At 44.4% G+C, this 18,448-nt stretch overlaps 1 protein-coding gene across 1 annotated transcript in view; it reads right to left on the reverse strand.

Annotated features, from left to right (window-relative positions):
* SNCA (synuclein alpha) overlaps window positions 1-18,448 on the reverse strand; it is a 197,648-nt gene that overhangs the window by 155,550 nt on the left and 23,650 nt on the right. The window contains exon 2 of the mRNA XM_006018117.3: window positions 10,633-10,674. Coding sequence (XP_006018179.1) covers window positions 10,633-10,674 — 42 coding nt within the window. The remainder of the gene's footprint in view (window positions 1-10,632; window positions 10,675-18,448) is intronic.

The raw sequence follows: 18,448 nt of genomic DNA on the forward strand, positions 1-18,448 counted from the left end.
AAAATTTAAAAATTTCAGAAAAATTATAAAAACCTCATGAGCTATTTTCTTTTACAATTATAAATAAAAAACTTTAAGAAAAGGTGTTCATATATTGCTACCATTTACTCCCCAAAAATGTTTTCTAATAACTATGTAATAGGAAGACCTATATGTAAGACTAGTATCAGATCATTACAATTCCTGCACACCAAGGACAAGCAGTACAGTACAACTCTCAAAAGCAAGAGCAGGATGCATTTCTGCCCCCAGGGAGCACTGCCATTTTCACAAGAGAAGGAAGAAGGATTCAGTGCCTTCTTTGCTTGTGGACTTCCTCTATTGTTGACTTTTGATCTAGAGGTTGATGGTTCTGCTCCTGTCCTCCTGACTAGGCCTCAAAAGACTAGGAGTGCATACTGGCAGCAGCATCCATTCTTTCCTGTAGAGATTAGAAACAAGGAGCTTATTCCCTTGCTTGCTCAAAAACCTCAGGAGAGGAGATAGAGCAAGTCTAAATGTTTTGGAGCTGGAAGGAACCTGCCTCCTCCTGGCCCTGTGACATTGAGATCCACAGAAGTAAAGAAACAGCACAAAGGAGCTGAAAAAAGTGTACTTCTTTGGTGAAAGGTAATAGTTAATATTTCTCTGAATTCAGTATATTAAACTATATTTTAGCTGCATTAGTATATTTTCATAACCTATGAAATTCATAATTGAATTCCTATTTGTTGCAGGGCACTAAGGTGTGCCAGCTCCTTCAAGAGCAGAGGCAGTTTAGCTTGGGAGCCCTGAGAGCAAGGCAGGGTTCCACAGCTGCAGGTTGCCTTGGCAGCAGACTAATCAGGGTATTAGCCGGCACCTGCACCCGGTCAGCTGATTGGAAGGATACAGGGCCATGGGCACATATAAGCCCGAGGACTGGGGTTGGTTCTCTGTCAGCAGCCGGGGGAAGGAGCTCTTGCAGAAATGCTGTCAGATATGCTTGGCTTCCTATTCTGCTGCTGGTAAGACTAATGGGCTCTAGGAGCTCCTAACGTATCTGGGGCTAGGAGGCATACATTGCTGAGGGAGAAGCTTGCCTCCTTACAGGGGCAGAGTGTGATCTCCAATGTTGCTGTTATGTTATAGCCCAGAGGCTGGTATTTATGTTATTATTTGAATTCGGTGGACCTGGATGAGGCTATTTGGGGAGGAGAAGGCCTCATTAGGGCGGCAGGGAGCCCAGCGCCAGAGGGCACTGCTACAGCGGGTGAAGGGAGCCCAGCGCCAGAAGGCACTGCTACAGTGGGTGAAGGAAGCCCAGCACCAGAGGGCACCACTACTAGGGCCAAGGGCCCAGGGACAATAGGAGGTCGAGCTATACTGTGGCCTTATCAAAAGGGACAACATTTAAGTAAATCTGCGAGGCATGGGGGTGGTTTTAGAGCCATGCATCTAGCCCATAAGTCTTAGGGTGCAAGTTAACACTGCAAGTTATTCTGAGGGGAAAAAATGTGATTTGTAAATACTGTCAAATGAAATGTGCACTTCCAAATGCTATGAGGATGACCAAACGCATCCTTGTATGTAAGAAGTGTCCTGCAAACTTTAAAAAATCCTTCATGGGTGTAAGTGAGGAGGAGATAGATCATGATGATGAAAGTGCAAGTAGCTCTTTCCAACGTTCTCAGTCCAGAAGTCCTCCTACTGCTGCTGCTTCTTCTATAACATCAGCATCACAAACGGTTGCCCAATTAACATCCTCAAGCAACCAAATACTGCAACCAACTATATACAAAATACGCTCAATAGCTTCAGTTGTAGACAAGATGACACCTGAAGATCAGGAAAAAAATTGACCAAGCTCTTGCAAAAGCAATATATTCTTCTGGGACTCCATTGTCAATAACTGGAAATGCATATTGGCAGGAAGCTTTTAAATTACTAAGACATCATAACATTTGCCCAGCAGATATTCTTTGAGCAAGGCTCTTTTAGAGTCAGAATATGAATGTGTAATGCAATCTGTGCAAGGAAAAAATCAACAAAGCAATGTGTCTTGAAATACTTATAGATGGATGGACAAACGTGCAGAAAAAAGGAATCATAAACTTTGTGATAACACCTCAACCAGTTTTTTTTTTTTTTGACAGAAGCATTGAGCCAGGAAAGAACAGGCATACTGCAGAGTATATCAGTAGTAAAATATGTGAAGTCCTACAGAAGATTAGGAGTGGTAAAGAATTTGCTTTGCTGACTGACAATGCAAGTAACATGAAAGCAGTATGGGAAATCATAATGGATAAATATCACATATTACTGCAAAAGGATGCGCATCCCATGGGCTAAACTTGCTTCTTAATGACATCGTGAAGTTGGACGCTCTGCAGAAGATCTATAGAAGAGCAAAAGAAGTTATAAAACATGTAAAAGATACTCATATTGTAGCTGCAGTCTTTCAGAAGAAGTAGGAAGAAAAGAAAGCAAAGAATAAAATAGTGACATTCAAACTATATGGCGTGGAGTGGTGATCTCATTTGAAAGTTTACTAAAAAAACAAAGGCGCTCTTCAAGAAACAGTAATAACTGAAAATCTTAAAGTACACAGAAGAATAAGGAACACTGTACTTGATGAGGATGTCTTCTGGGTTCAGCTGCAGAACTCCCCGAAGATTCTTCAACAGTCACTGCACCTGAATCAGACAGTGCACTTTTGTCAGACATTCCTTACCAAATGGCCCAGATAAAATCAACTATTTTTTGAGAATCTAAGTGTATCTCTGCTTACAAGTACAGAAGAAAGTGAAAGAGAGACTCTATTAACAGACAGGAAGAATTTTGTTGCCAATCAATTCATGCTGCTGCAAATCTCTTGGCTCCAAGATTCAAAGGCAGAAATGTTAATGATGATAGCACTGCTCCTTCATTTGACTGGATTACAAAATAGCAACACACTTGGGACTTGATGTTGGAAAGGTACTTTCAAATGTTGCAGAATACAGAACATCTTCAGGTATTTGGTCCAGGGATGCAGTCTAGGACTCTGCTAAGTATATCCCTCCTGCAACATGGTGGCAAGGCCCTTGCACGACACAGCCTCCAACTCCTCTTGCTACTTGCCTGCTTCAGATTCCTCCATCTTCTGCAACATTTGAAAGAAACTGGTACTATGTTTGGAATTACTCGCACCAAATCAAGAAATAAACTAACTGGTGAAAAAAGTAGAGAAGTTTGTCTCAGTCTGAGCAAGCCTTCAGTTTTCAGAAGTCCATGAAGATGATGAAAATGAAGGATCAGAAGAAGGAGAAATTGCTGATAGTGATAGCTCAGAAAATGAGACTGATTAGACAAAGTTTCATGTAGCAAAATTTGTATTTAATAAGACTTGGGGGTCTTTTTCCTCTCTTTTTTTTTTTTTAGCTCTTTTTTCTAAAAATGAGTGCTTTCTCAGTTGACATTGTGGAGGAGACTAAGTCCAGAATACATAATAACCTTCTTTGTTTTACTATAATGTTGATGGTTTCTTCTTTTTTCAACTTTAATTATTGCCTGCTTCTCAAACTTGACAAAAAGTAAGAGATGCTAGGTTCCTTAGAGTTCAGCAGCTTGTAGCTCCATTTGTAACAAAAATTTAAAACATTTTAAAGTAAATTCAATTAGTAAATTTGTAATTATTGTCTGAATAAACTATACTTTTAAATTTAATAAATATACCAAACATGATAATGTTATGAGCAAACCAAGTTTTATATATAATACATTTTATGTTCTTAAAGTAACAAAGTGAATTTAGATCTGTAAAGGGTGCTAAAAAAAATAAGTATTGCATATATTTCAATCCCCCCCCCCCCCCCCCCCCGCCAATTTCCATTTTTTCTGGAAAAAAAACATTTAAAAAGTTTTTTCCCCATGGCTTCAACATTTCTGGAAATTTTACTTCTCTAGCATCGGAGCAGACATGATTAATCAAGTCTGCTCCATGTTCTAATTAGAATGTTCTAGCATTGCTGTTGTATCACATGTATAAGCTCTTGCAGGTTTAAAAATGGCTACTGGGTGCTTTAACCAAAGTTGATTGAATGAGCTTTAATTAAAGCATCCTGTGATCATTGTTAAATCCTTAGGGGCTTAATACATATGCTGCTACAGCATTTTAATTAGAGTGGCTCTCTGAGAACTGCTCTAATTAAAAAGACCTCCCCCCGAGCATGTGTATAGGCACCTTAACTAATGACCTTGGTTTTTAACTTAGTATTAACTTCTGTCACCTATCAGCTTTAACATCCAGGATGTGACCTGGCTGTAATCACTAGCAAAGACTGCCTGAACTGCAGTCCTTCACCAACCTCCCCTTCCTTAGCCATGTTTCAGGAGAAGCAGAATTTACTTATTGATTCCCTCTCCCATTCTGACACTATGCAGGAGTGTGCAGATGGAAAGTGTAGTTCAGAAGACCATGGAACTCCTTCCTGCATGCTCTGTGTATGCACACACAAATTCACACATACATGTACACACACTTTTGTCTGGCTAGTATTTGGCCTGCTTGGTCATCTCTCTTTCCTTTAGATACATAGACTTTTCTCTGATCTCCACTATGCCATCTCTCATCACACAAGATGATGCATCATAGCACTTCAGCATAACAACACTAAGGAAAACATGCAGCTCCCAAAAATCAGTGAGCTTCTGTGTTCATCTAACTAATGGACAGGATAATGTGGTCTTTTAGGGCATCCTATAATGCATCTGAGTAAAGTGGTCACATCTTTGAGGGGAATTTTAAGGGATGGCTTTACTAGCAATTCTTACATGATTCTTATTATAATGGAATCCAAAAGTTTACCCTCTTACTTGTACTTTCCAAACCAGGAATTGAATATCTTGGGGTCATTTATTAAAGCCAATGATAGGTTTTATACAGAAGCAAGTTCTCTAGTCACATTCTACTAGATTCTGTTTTGCTTTACTTGTTCTCCAGGTTTTATAGCAAGTCTGTTCTTCTTGCTGTCGTGTTTGAGTTTATGTAAAAATTTTTATCCCTTTTATATATTCAATTTACATTCAACAACTGAACTCCCTTTATGGGAGTTTAATTGTCCAGAATTAAAAATATTGCAAATCTATTCTCTGCAAATACAAGCTTGCTCTGTTCAACTTAGTGTCAGCCATTTCCTAAAGAGGGCTATCATTAGGTAGTTGTGATACTTCATTATGATTTGCCTAAAGTGCAACAACAAGCATTTTATGATAGCATTATGGTGATGTTATAGCTGTAGTTGTCCAGGAATTATACAAGAGGCAAGGATTTCTTAGGATGATATTTTTATTAGACCAACTGCATAGCTGTGATAGAATTAGACAGGCTTTTGAATACAAGACATTCTTCATCAAGTATGAGCAGTAAAAGTCTGCAGCTTAGTAAAAAAATCAGTTGAAAGAGGGGTTGAGAGAAATTCCCAGGGATAACACACAAACAATTAGCAAAAGAAAAGAAGCTGGTTACTGGCAGATCAAGGCCTAGCAAAAGGGAAGAAGGTCATTCTCACCTTTCACATATGCAAAGCATTTAGTGGACATTTTTTTCACAGAAGCAACATTTAGCAAACTCAGCATCCTTGTGTTTGCATTATTATCCATGCTCTTCACCTTAGAAACCTAATTTAATGGCTTATTTTCAAACCTCTTAAATATTTTATGCCATAAGCTATATTTCCCTTTTTTATTATGAATATGAATACTAGATTGGTTGTCACAGGATTTTGAATGAATTACTCATGAGAGGGATTTTTCCTTCCTGGTGTGTTGCTCCATAGAATGATTCCAGTGCCACAGCATGTGTCACAGGTTCACAAAGCATCCCTGGCTTTTGTCCCAAGTCCAAAACTAAAATGTCATTAACAAGGGGATGTCCATGCCGCTATCTGCAATCACGGTATCCTTCAGACACAGGGGTCTCTTCAGATTGTGCCTGTTCCAGTAGGGTTCCACTTCCTGCTTTTTCTTTACCTTTCACTGAACTTTATCAGTTGAGAGTTATATCTCGCTGCAGACCTCATATCAAGGACTTATACAAATTCAAGACATTTTATATATTTCCTCAGCTAAATTATATTGTCCTGTTAAAGCTAGTCAGCTCACTTTCAGCAGGCAGGGATAAGTTTGGGGATATTGCTTGGGGAGTTTGTTTTAATACTATTTTATTTTAATATTTTTGTCAGCTCTTATATTATAATTTACCTTGATTTTTATTGTAAGTAGCCCTGAGCCTTTTCTGGGGAAGGCAGCACACAAAGCAAATACATGAATGGAATAAGTGAATGAATTGAATGGAAAAAAAAGCTGCTTAGAAAGTTTGTTTGTTTAAAGCAACTGATACTTATCTTCCCTGGGCTTGTGTATGAGGCAGCAAAAGATACATAAGTCCCTGTCCCATTGTAAACACTTTCTTTCCTGAATGCTTATTAGACCTGTTAATTTTCATGGTTGTCTGCAAACCTCTGAATTTCTTGTTCAAATATTTTTCCCAGGCATTCAAGTCCCTCATTGCAAGGCAGAGGCACTAAATTCCTTTAAATTTACTGTGTGAATTTTTTAGACAGGATCTTAAAAACCCATCATATCTGCTCTGTTTGGATATCAAAGAGTTTAATTTATTAAGTAATTTACTGGTGAATACCTCTTTTTGCTTACTGATTTTTTTATTTAACCCACCCAGAAGTCTCTATGCAAATAATACCAATAGATAGATTCACTGTATTATTCATCACATAGATTATATAACCATGTATTGTCCATGCTCAGTTCAGCTTAATTCCCTAATCTTAAGGAGCTATTGCAAAGTTCAATTTTCAAACTTTCTGAACTATAATAAATTCAAACCAATTTTCAGCAGAACCCAGAGGCACTTCTTTCCCCAAAAACAATTTCCCTTGCCAGCTTTCAGCTTTCTGCCACCTGCTTCAGCACTATGTCTATTTAAACAAATCACAAGCTCATTTTAGTAATTGTAGAACAGTTACGCTCCACTTTTCTCAGAAATGGCTAAACCATTTTCACTCGGACTGCAAAAATGTAGCATCCTCAAGCAGAAACCAGCCTTGAAAAATTTCAGGGGGGAAAAAGATGAGACTTTAGGAAAGTTATGAAAAACTGGGAAGGGAGCAATAGATTATAAACTCTTAAGCAACCTTGACTATAGCTCCAGCTTCAGATATATTAGTTGGGTGAGATGGACACAAGCCCACTATAGAGGGCTTGCACTGTAGAGTGTTTCAGTCCATTATATAACTGTACAGAGGAAACAAAATATCACATCAACTGTTTATTTTGCCCCAGTCCAAAGACCACTAAATTCAGTGGGACTTTTCCTATCTATTTCCACTGGCTTTGAATCAAATTCTAGAAGCTCATGTTTATTGCTCATCTGTCTGCCATGCAGAACCATACCTTCATCAGCTGAAATGGTGTAAAGAAAACCATCCTCTAGTGCCATGTCCTGGGAGGGCAGAGCTATTCACTCTATAAATCAGGGGCAGGCAAAATACAGCCTGTGGGCCAGTTCTGGTCCACCAGGCCATTCTATCCAGCCCACAGAGCCCCTAAAAAATTTAGAAAATTAACACTTATCTGCCCCTGGCTCGTGTCAAAGATGAGAGGAGCCAGGGGAATCCACAGCAGGCTTCTGCAACAGGAGGGGCTTCTGGCCTGCAACTGCAGGGATTGCCTCAGTCCTTGGGGCCAGGCCAGCTCCTGCTGAGCCCCATGGTCCGGCCATGCAGCAGGGAGCCAGCAGGCAGGCAGGAAAGCAGCAGCAGGGACAGGGGGAGTGGAAGTGAAAGGAATGCGGAAGCACGGGGCCTGTGCTGGTATTCCAGGGCCAGCACCAGCGGGACCCAGAGTGCGATGGTAGGAGCATGGGGTGCTGGCTGGCAGGGGTCTGTGGGTCCAGGTTGGGCTGCACCAGCAGGGAGAGTGCGGAGCTGACCCGGCTCCACAGAGTTCCTGCTGGCTGAGACCCTGCACTCCTGCCGCTCTGCTCTGGGCACCCTCGGCATTGGCCCCAGGACACAAGCAGGGGCCCCACACTCCCACCTGGCTGCCACTGACTCCCGTGCACCTGCTCACTCCCAGTGCCCCAGCCCCAGCCCCATGGTATAGGCAGGGAGCAGTGCACAGCCCCAACCCCGCACAACGAACTAGTGCTCAGTGTGGAGGAAAAGTGTCCCCCACCGTGGCCGGCACTTCCTGCTGCAGCCACTTTCAGCCCGTCACCGCCTCTGTCCTGTCTCTCCATCACTATCCCGCCTCGCCCCCGTGTCACCGCTGCCCCACCACTGTTCCATGGTGACAATGGAGAGCGGGCACAGGCAGCACTGCATGGGCTCCGAGTGGCTGCAGCACAGGGCACCAGCCATGGGGAGGGGGAGCAGCCACCTTTCCCCCACGCTGAGCACCAGTTTGTTTCCCACTGCTGCTAGCCTGGGCCCCACGCCAGCTCCAGCCTTGCCTATCAGGGCTGAGCTGCAACAATAGCAGTTGGGCAGAAACTGCTGCTCAGTGTGGAGGAAAGCAGCCCCCACTTCCCCCCGACTCACTGCCGCTGGGCAGTATTTGCTGCAGCTGCCCACCCAGAGCTCATCCACACTAGGTTGTGGTACAGGTGCTTCACCATTGCCTCTGTGCTTCCCAGCATGGCAGTCGTGGCCATGTGGAGCTGTCTGTGCCGGCTCTCCGTTGCCACAGCTGATGGGAGAGAAAACACAGGCAGCCCCACGTGGGCACAGTGTGCTGGCCACAGGGAGGGGAAACGGCTGCTTTTCCACCATGCTGAGCACCAGTTCGTTTCCCACTGCTGCTGCTAGCCTGGGACCTCCCTGTACCACAGGGCTGAGGTGGGGGCACTGGGAGTGAGCGGGTGCATGAGAGGCAGCAGCTGGGCAGGAGCATGGGGCCTGTGCTGGTGTCCTGGGGCCAGTGCTGGCAGGGCCCAGAGCAGGGCAGCAGAAGCGCCAAGTCCCGGGGTCCTCTATGGAGCTAGGTCAGCTCCCCACTCTCCCTGCTGGTGCAGCCCAGCCCAGCTCCACTGACCCCTGCCAACCCACACCCCATGCTCCTACCACCCACCCTGGGTCCCACCGGCACTGGCCTCACGCTCCTGCTGGCTTCCACTCCCTCCCCCCACCCCCCCCACTTTCCCCACTTCCCTTCCCACCCACCAGCTGGCCACTCTGCACTACATGGCTCCCATACCCACATCAATACCCACACACACACATCCACACATCCCCACAAACCTCCATATGCAATCACTTCTGCATATACAACACAAACACACAAATCAGGACAAAAATATATTTTTTAATTAAATTAAAATATATTATTATGGGTGTTTGTTTTTTAGCAGGCAATTTGTTTCTTTTCCCTTAAGATGGCAAACCCTCTTCTCCAAAGGAGTGCTTCCAGGAGCAAGGGGTGGGACTTCCAGTGGCAAAGGTCAGAAGTTAGGAGTGGGACTTTCAGTCCCAAGATGGCCATCAGGGGGCAGGGCACCTGTCAAGGGGTGGGGCTACCCATGTGACCCTCAACAGCTTGCCAAAATTTGGTAAGCAGCCCTCCACCCAAAATAATTGCTCACCCCTGGGCTATACCTACTTTAAAGTAAAAGTGCAACTGCAGCTGACATAGCCATACCCAACCTAGGTTTGAACTAGGTAGCTTGGATACTACTAGCACCATAGCCATAGCAGCACAAAGTTGAGTGGAAGCTGCACAGCCCACCGAAGAAGCTAGAGAAATACTTCAGTAATTAGCCCATGTTGAGCTCCATGTTGCCATGGCTAGGCTTCTAGCATTACCTGAGCTAAGTAGTTTATAGCTACCTTGGAAATGTCTACACAAGCTTAAGGGTAGACATATACTTAAACCTCCATAAGGTGCAGAGCCTACATCACAATGGCTTCAGCATGGAATAGCCTAACACACCCTGGTATTCAAGCTTCAAATGCTCTCTATACCTCTTGCCTCTTCTTTTAATCCATCTTATTCCTTCTAACAAACACGTACTCTCTTATATTATCTCAAACCTCCCACACACCATGTCCTCCCCCGCACTTTCTACACCTCTGGTACACACCCTCTAAAACACACCAGAAGTGGAGACTTGCTCGGGTGAAGGCTGGCATGATAGGATATGCAGAAAAAGACTGCTGATTATCTCCTGCTGGTTTATGCTCCTCTGATCAGGAACATTCTGCTTTTACAGGTGAACAACACAGAATTTGTTAAAGTTCTAACAGTACAAGAGTATCTTGCCATCATCCTATTTATAAATCTGGACCTGCTATTCTTAATTAAACTTTCCAATTCCTAACGAACACCTTCCAGCCTAAAATCTACTGTGGATGGATTCTCAGGGGCTCTAAGTGTCACTAACATGAGTTAAAATATTAGATTAAAAATAATCCTGTATAAAAATATGCATTTTCACATATCATTGTGTATCATTTTTGTCAGACCAAGTGTTGCCATCCACCGTCCTTGCTTTTATTACACACCACTATTCATAAATCTGAGCCTTCTCAAAGACAAGAACCTATTCAATGGATGAATGGCTGATTTATTGTATCTTTAAATAACACGTCAGTTGAAATAATATACTTTTGTGCTTACCTGTTGTGACACCATGAACAACTCCTTCCTTGGTCCTGGAACCTAAAGAAAAAAGAATCACTTTACAATGAAGCTTTTGTTATTTTTGCTACTACCTATCTGTAAATAAGTACAAAGAAAGTGGGATATGGGAACACAGTAAATATTTCTATTTTAATAAATCATATCATAGTTTCCCATAAGATTCTTAAAATTAATTCAAATTGGGTTTGATATACACACAGGCACAAGAAGTAAAAATTGCCCAAAGAATTATCAATAAAGAATGAAAATAAATGACCACACATTGAGAGAGGTGCATAGCAGAGCATTTGAGGCATTAGTGTAAGGTCCATCCCTGCATAACAATTTCATTGATGTTCTAGCAAATGGTACTGTTAAGTAAGCACCTGGTCCTGCAAAGACCTATGCGTCTGAACAGCTTTGCTCATCTGCATATTCCTACTGAAGTCAATGGAACTTCTCTGTCTAAGTCTGTGGAAGTTCAGGTGCAGGGTTTGCAGACGTTACTTACAACCCAGTCCTGCTGTTCTTATTTTGATCTTAAATTGGAAAAGGATTGCTAGTATCACTGAGGGCAAAGAAATAATACAAAAGGACTTAGAGATATTAGAAATGTAGGCATGAAACTCAGCTTGGAAAAAATGGAAGTGAATATTGGGAAAATGATCAGAGGATATAGTGAGAAAAATGATGCTGGAAAGCTGTTATGTTGATAAACACATGGGGGAAAAAGTAGGTCATTATAGACTTAGTATTAAACATGAGTGTGCAGTTGTAGAAAAACAAGGTTGGAAAGGATCTCAAGAATCTAACCTGTTCAAGACAGGATCATCTTAGATATATTTGTCTAACTTGCACTTATATTTCTAAGGATAGACATTCCACAGCTTCTCATAGTAGTCTGTTCCAGTGCTTAACCAATTTTGAAGTTCTTCTTAATATTTAACCTAAATCTTCCACGTTGCAATTTAACACGGAACCCTTACATTTTGTCCTCTGTGGAAACAGAGATTAATCAATGACCAGCTTCTTAATAACAACCCTTTCTATATTTGAAACTCCTTTCCCAGAATTCCATTCTCTAGCCTAAATAATCCCACTTCTTCTAACCTTTCCTCAGATGTTATGTTTTACAGACTGCTAATCATTTTTGTTGCTTCCTTCTGGACTTTTGCCAATTTGTCTATGTCTAAAAGTGGAATGCTCAGAGCGAGACACAATGCACCAAGTGAGGCAGAACTAGTGCTGAACAAAGTAAAACAATCATGACTTCTCATGACTTTCATATGACACTATGTTTATTACACCCCGGGTGCTATTAGAATATCTCTTTTCTTGTGTGCAACAGTGTGAGGAGGCAGCCCGAAAGACCAAGACCAAACTGATTCTGAGATGTATACGCAAATATTTAATGATCTTTAAGAAAAACATCTATCAGAAACTAAATGGGTTTTGTTCCCATTGATTACTGCTAGCTTCAGAGAGTATATAAGCACATCAAAACACAGAGGACTTGAAAAATCCCATGCATGGTGGGGGGGTTTTCCCCCATTCTAGACTTCTGCTTATTTAATTTTATAATTCAGCCACTTTTGAAGGCCATGTGAACATCTATGAGCAATACCTACAATGTTTAACTATTTCCTGTGCACAGAAATAGTACGAGTCATCCTGTACCAGTCATGTTAATCCTTTATTACAATGCCATTGCAATAGATTTAGAAGAGACAGAGTGAAATTTATTTATTTTAATTATTTCCTCATTTTGCATACTATTATAAGAAAACTACCTGTATGGAGTGATAAGATGTATACATCTTGTTATATTATCAATTCAAATGATACTTTTCATCATTGTACACAGTGTGTGTATGTGTGTAGACACACACCCTCTTTTATGTAGCGGAATAAGAACTGCTTTAAATAAAAGAGAAGAATTTCTGTGTGTCATATAAAATGACTTCCCACTTTTCATAGTGCCATAAACTGGTATGGGAAATAAAGATGCTGCTGCTTTGAAGAAGATTGGCTCTCTATGTGTAAATTAGGTAAATAGCTGGTGAAGTGAGCATACAGTGAAAAAATAGTTTTCTGATCTCTTTATATTTATTTTCAAGTTATGAAAGGAAAAATACTAGTTTGTATCCTTTAACTGCAAATATCCATGTCTTCAAGTGTCTCGTGTTGCCCAATTAAAACTTAAGGCAGTTTTATCATGTAGGGGTTAATTTTAGGCATTCAATACTCAGTTCAGCAAGGTGCTTGGACAATCTAGCCCTAACTGAGAAAACCACTTAACACATATCCTGATCTTTAAGTATGCAGGAAGCTCCACTGACCTTTAGAAAGGGCCTAAAAAGCTATTTGTTGGCTTAAGTGTGACTACTCGCCTGCTTAAAAGTTGCTAGATTAAGGTTAGAATGATTAGCACCTTGATGGATTTACTTTCAGCTGCCAGAGTAAATAGAACAAGACAGTGATACATGGCTGCAGTAGTGAGGTAGGGAGACAGGGAGGTACAGCAGCAGAAAACCCTGTCAAAAGAACTCTGGACCCCCTCTGCCCTGCAGATATCTTCAAAGCAGTCACTTGCACTGGCCTAATGCAGGTAGAATTCTACTGAATTCAGAATAGTTAGTCCTGATACACATTATCGTCAGTGAGAGAAGAATTGTGTCTAGGGAGAACGTGGTCATTGGGTTTGTACTAAATGTAAATTTTTAGAGTCAAAGGGCAGCAGAGGCAGTACATAGTAAGCACTTAGGCTGCTTAGACATGAAAAAACAAAGCAAAACAGTGCTTTACTTTCAGCTTGGTAAGCCCCCATGCCAAGCACAGTGCATGCCCACAAGATGCATTGTGTTAGTTTGACCCACCTCATCCAAAATCTGTATAGATCAGGTGCTTCAGCGGGGTTTTTTGGCACTTTTATCTACTAGCTGATTAAATCAAAAAGCCCCGCTGAAAAGCCTGATCTATACAGAAGCTGGGGGCCCAGGTCAAACTAATGCACTTCCTCTTCCAGTAAAGCACTAGTTGTTTTTTTTTTGGTTTTTTTTTTTTTGGGGGGGGGTCCATACCTGTCAGTGGCCTTAGTGGCACAGTTGTCCTGGCCTTACAGCCCATAACAGAGAGAAATGTTGCTTCCCACATGTGCTCTGGACTGCAGCACATTTTCATGGAAGCATCCCTTTTACTAAAGCTTTGCTCACTCTGACAGAACCAGGCCTCTAAGGACAGCAGTTCATTGAGTGGGACATATTCTGTTGAGAGAACAAAGGAATCAATTTGCAGCGTGTAAAACTGGTCGTCTTTATACTAGGCTGCTCCAAAACATAAATATCTGCTCACGCCCTGCATGGCAGGAATCCCAGAGGGATGACAGTACATGATTTAGAGGTAAAGTTGCATGTACACCCTCTGACTAAGCACAGACTGCAAGAGTGAGGTAGACTTATGCTGTACAGTAATACTAATTTTCCTGGGTATATTGTACATGTGCCACTATCGGGGCAAGGTGAACTGTTTCTAAGCACCAAACATTTGTATTTTCGTGTGAAATTCAAAGAATACAGTAGATCCCCCACTTTCCATTTCATTATGTTTTTAGCACTGTTTACATAAAGTAACTATTCTGTGCATCAGCTATTTGGCCCAATCCTGCATAATCCTAATTAATGAGCATCTTTTGAGAGATGCAGAGTATTCTCAGCACAACCCAGAACCAGGTCCTCCACTCAGACTTGGGCCCTTTCTGCTGTAAAGCATGGACCAGATTGAGCAACAGTCAATTGGGAAGACAGAAGCATGAAACAACTGGGGAGATGGATATTACAGGACAGATTATTTCATAGATAGTTGATCTGCTTTTGTCGGTTCTAGAGAGAATTAATTCTTCAGGGAAACAGTGGTAGCAATAAGTAGACTGCTCTTTCCTCTGACAGACAGAACTTGAATATCTTTGCTATCCCACTGACTTTTCTATTGCTGAAGAAAAATAACAACTGTCCTAAGAGGAGACTACAACAGAGAGGCATTAGTATAATCTAAACAGCTGAGGGAAGAGGTAATATACAGCAGCAATGCACCTGCTATGAGCCACATCAAGCATACACAAAAGATAAATACCACAGCCAGGGTACAGTGAAAGGGAATGCTGGCAGACAGACTATTGCAACCCCCTGCCCACTATAAGTAAGAGCTGGAGTGGTCCAGCTTTTTCCCATATTAAGATCACCTACTGGTAGAAAATCAGAAAAAGCAAAGCTGTGTTTTGCCACCATTCCCTCTCTCCCCCTTCCCTTAATCTCTAAGGCAGTGCGTTTTAAAACAAAATTAGCAAACTGGAGTCCTTGGTACAGAGCATCATCTGTACTCAGAGCCTATTTTTAATACACTTACTCCCATCAAGTAATACTTCACTCCTTTTATAGTCCTACTGAAATCAACTGGACCATTCAAGGAGCTATGTATTACTCACTGGGATCATCTACATGTGATATTAATGTGATGCAATAAACTCTGGCACAGTTTGTGCCAGAGTCTATTATTCCCAAGCACAGCATTCACATGTGTGCCTGGAACCATGGCACATTGAGGTGCAGCGATGCAGCCCCAGCTGGTAGAGAGTCCAGGGGACCAGCCAGTCAGCCCAGGGCTGAGCCAACCCAGCTCAACATGCCATGGAGGGGCTGTCTGGGGCATGAGGGTGCTACAGTGCAGGGCTAGTTAGCTGGCATCCCTGCACTGTAGCACTGTCATGCCCCAGCCAACTCCGGTCACTGTCTACATGTGCATTGTGGTGGAGAAAATAACTCAATCATAGGATAGTACTCAAGTCAGGCAGTACTATCCTACAGTGGAGTTAATTAATTTACTCCATCCTAATAGGGATGCATGTGTGATGCTTTACTGTGGAGCTAATTAGTCAACTCCTCAGTAAGCATCTCAGGGAGATACATGCAATATGTATAAAAGCAATCACAATCTAACCCCTAAGATATCTCCACAATGCACGCTACAGTATGTAGGGGTATCCAAGTTAGCTCCAAATAAGCCAATAAACCAGAATAAATTACTTCATGTGGAGTTCTGTGCTACCATGGTTAGACAGTTTCTAGTACCCGGAGTAGCTCATTAAGGCTAGGCACAGACATTCAAAAGACCTGAGCCTGAATTGATTCAATCTTTGCAGTTTAATCTAACCTGCAGAGACTGAACCAGTTTGCAAGTGGATAGAAGTTCCCTTCTCATTCCAGAAATGCAGGCACATGCCTGTAGTGGCTCAGACCAGAAGCCCAGGGGTGCTAGAGAAACCATCCCTTTCCTTCCACAGGGAAGCTTAACTGGGGGGTTGGGGGAATGGCCAGGCACCAGCAGGTCTGAATGAGATTGTTAATTGGTTTAAACCCCAACCTTGGCCTGCAGGGCTTGGAGGGTTGGGGAAGAGGGAGCGACCAGACCATTGTGGCAGAGGAGGGGGAAGAGGGGAGAGCTCTGCCCACCCCAGCAGCTCCCTGGCAGCCCAGAGCAGTCCCAGCACACAGGGCTGCCCATCCCCAAAGGGGAACTCTTCCCCCTCCTCCCTCTCCCCCACTGCCATGGGGTGGGGAGGGGGACACTGTTCTGTGCTGTGGGGGCTCTTCCCCCTCCTCCTCCCCTCCCAGCATTATGGGGTGAAGAAGGGGGTTCTGCAAGGCTGCCAGGCCCCAGAGGGAGACTCTTCCCCCTGCTCCTCCCCCGCCACCACAGGGTGGGAGGGGGCTCTATGCGAGGCTGCCCAGCCTCAAAGGGGGACTCTTCCCCCCACTTCTCCTCCCACCACAGGGTGGGGAGGGGGCTCTGTTTTGTGCTGGAGGAGACACTTCCCTCTTCCTCCTCCTCCTTCCCCCACTCCCCACCATTGCAATGTGGGGAGGAGGACTCTGTGAGGCGCTGCCCAGCCTGGGCATAGGGAGCAGCTGTAACTGCACTGTAGCTTCCAGGGGTGGCCATGACCCCACAGCCCGGCCCAGCCTTGCTCAGCCCTGGCCAAGGCAGCCGCACGGTGGGGCTGGGCTGGGTGAGACCCCCGGAAGCTGCATCTCAGTGACAGGTATGCTGAGTCCTGTCAGCAAGTGCAGCCTGGCCTGGCCTTGCATGCACAGCCAGCAGCTGGCCAGGCAGCAGGCTACCCAGGCCAGGTTGGAGGTGCCATGGGGGCTCATGGGTCTGCAGCGAGCCCCCACAGTGGGAGTCTGCTGGGCTCCGGGCCTGCCAGCACATCTGAGCTAGCTCGGGTAACCCACTGCCCAGCCAGCCGCCAGCCACATGTACCAGGCCAAGCCAGGCTGCACTTGCTGACAGGGTTCAGTGTCCCCGGCACTGAGCTGCAGCCCGGCCCCACCATGCAGCTGCCTCGGCTGGGGCTGAGCAAGGCCAGGCCAGGCTGCAGTGGCGGGGCCACCCCCTGCAGCTGTGGTGCAGTTACAGATGCTCCCCACACCCTGGCAGGGCTGAGCACTGAGCATTGCCGCACAGAGCCCCTCCTTCCAACCCTGCGGTGGTGGGGGGCAGAGGGTGGGAGGCAGGGGAAGAGTCCCACCCCCAGCACAGAACAGAGTTCCCCTCTAGGACCAGGCATCCCTGCACAAAGGCCCCCTCCCCAAGAGAAGAAGGGGGCTGCTCCGCTCCAGCTGCAGGGGAATTAACTCCCTCCCTGCCACCTTAGCCTTAATGGGGTCATGCCAGAAGGGCTGCAGCCCCTACTGGTGGGACAGGGAAGGGAGGGAGGGAATAGACCCTCTGGCACTCTGGCATCTAGAGGGTATTTATGTCCCTCCCCTCACTGTTCCAGCAGTGGGGATGTGGCCAGATGCCATCCCAGCGTTGTACCATTAAGGTGAAGAGGGCAGGAAGAATGGTTAATTCCTCCCTCTATCCCTTTTGCCCTGTAGCTGGTATCTGCCCACCCCAGGGGCCACTATCGCAGTCCCCTCCCCTCTGCTCTCCAGCAGACAGGTAGATGCCGGCTACAGTGTGGAAGGAGAGGAAGGAAAGAAGAATGAACCCCCTCCCTGACCACTTAGCCTTAATAGGTCCATGCTGGCTGGTGTCCTGCCAAGTCCCTGTTGCAGTAGAGAGCAGAGGATGGGGCTAGCCCTGCTCTGGAGCAGAGAGTACAGCCCAGCCCAGAGAGCATGCTGGGGGACTGTGATTTAACTTAAACCAGGAAGGGCTCTGGGGCAGATATTGCATAAACCGATTTGAACTCAATCAGTTAAGTCTGATACTACCTTCAACGAGGTTTATCTAAAAATGGTGGAGTCCTGCAAAGCTCAGTCCTTGGGCCAGTGCTATTCAATGTCTTCATCAGTGACTTGGACCAGAGTATGGAGAAAACCCTGTCCAAGTTTGCAGATGATACCATATTTTGGGGAAAAGTTAACACACCAAAGGATAGGGAATGGATCCAGGCAGATCTGGACAGCTTGTTGTCACAACCCAGTGATTTTTGTGCCTCGGCACTATGGAATTTCCTGGCCACGTGAGAGCTCCTTTGCATGGCAGAGTGTTCTGCTGCAATTGAGAACCCACGTATAGGAGAGAGTTCCCGCCAATTTGCAGTTTCCTTTGCAGGATGTATTTCTTCTTTGCAGCACAGAAATGCACAGTGCAAAGAGTTCCCGCTATTCGGATGTAAATTTGTACCCCGCTATTGGCCAGTGCTAAATTATTCACACGTGGCGGCTAGTAATTGGCTCGCTGGCCGTTTAAAATTCCGCGCGACTTCCGCCCAAGTCGAAGAGCTTTGAGCACGCTGCAGAGTGCCTCT

This window comes from Alligator sinensis, unplaced genomic scaffold (assembly GCF_000455745.1).
Source record: "Alligator sinensis unplaced genomic scaffold, ASM45574v1 scaffold125_1, whole genome shotgun sequence".
NCBI lineage: Eukaryota > Metazoa > Chordata > Crocodylia > Alligatoridae > Alligator > Alligator sinensis.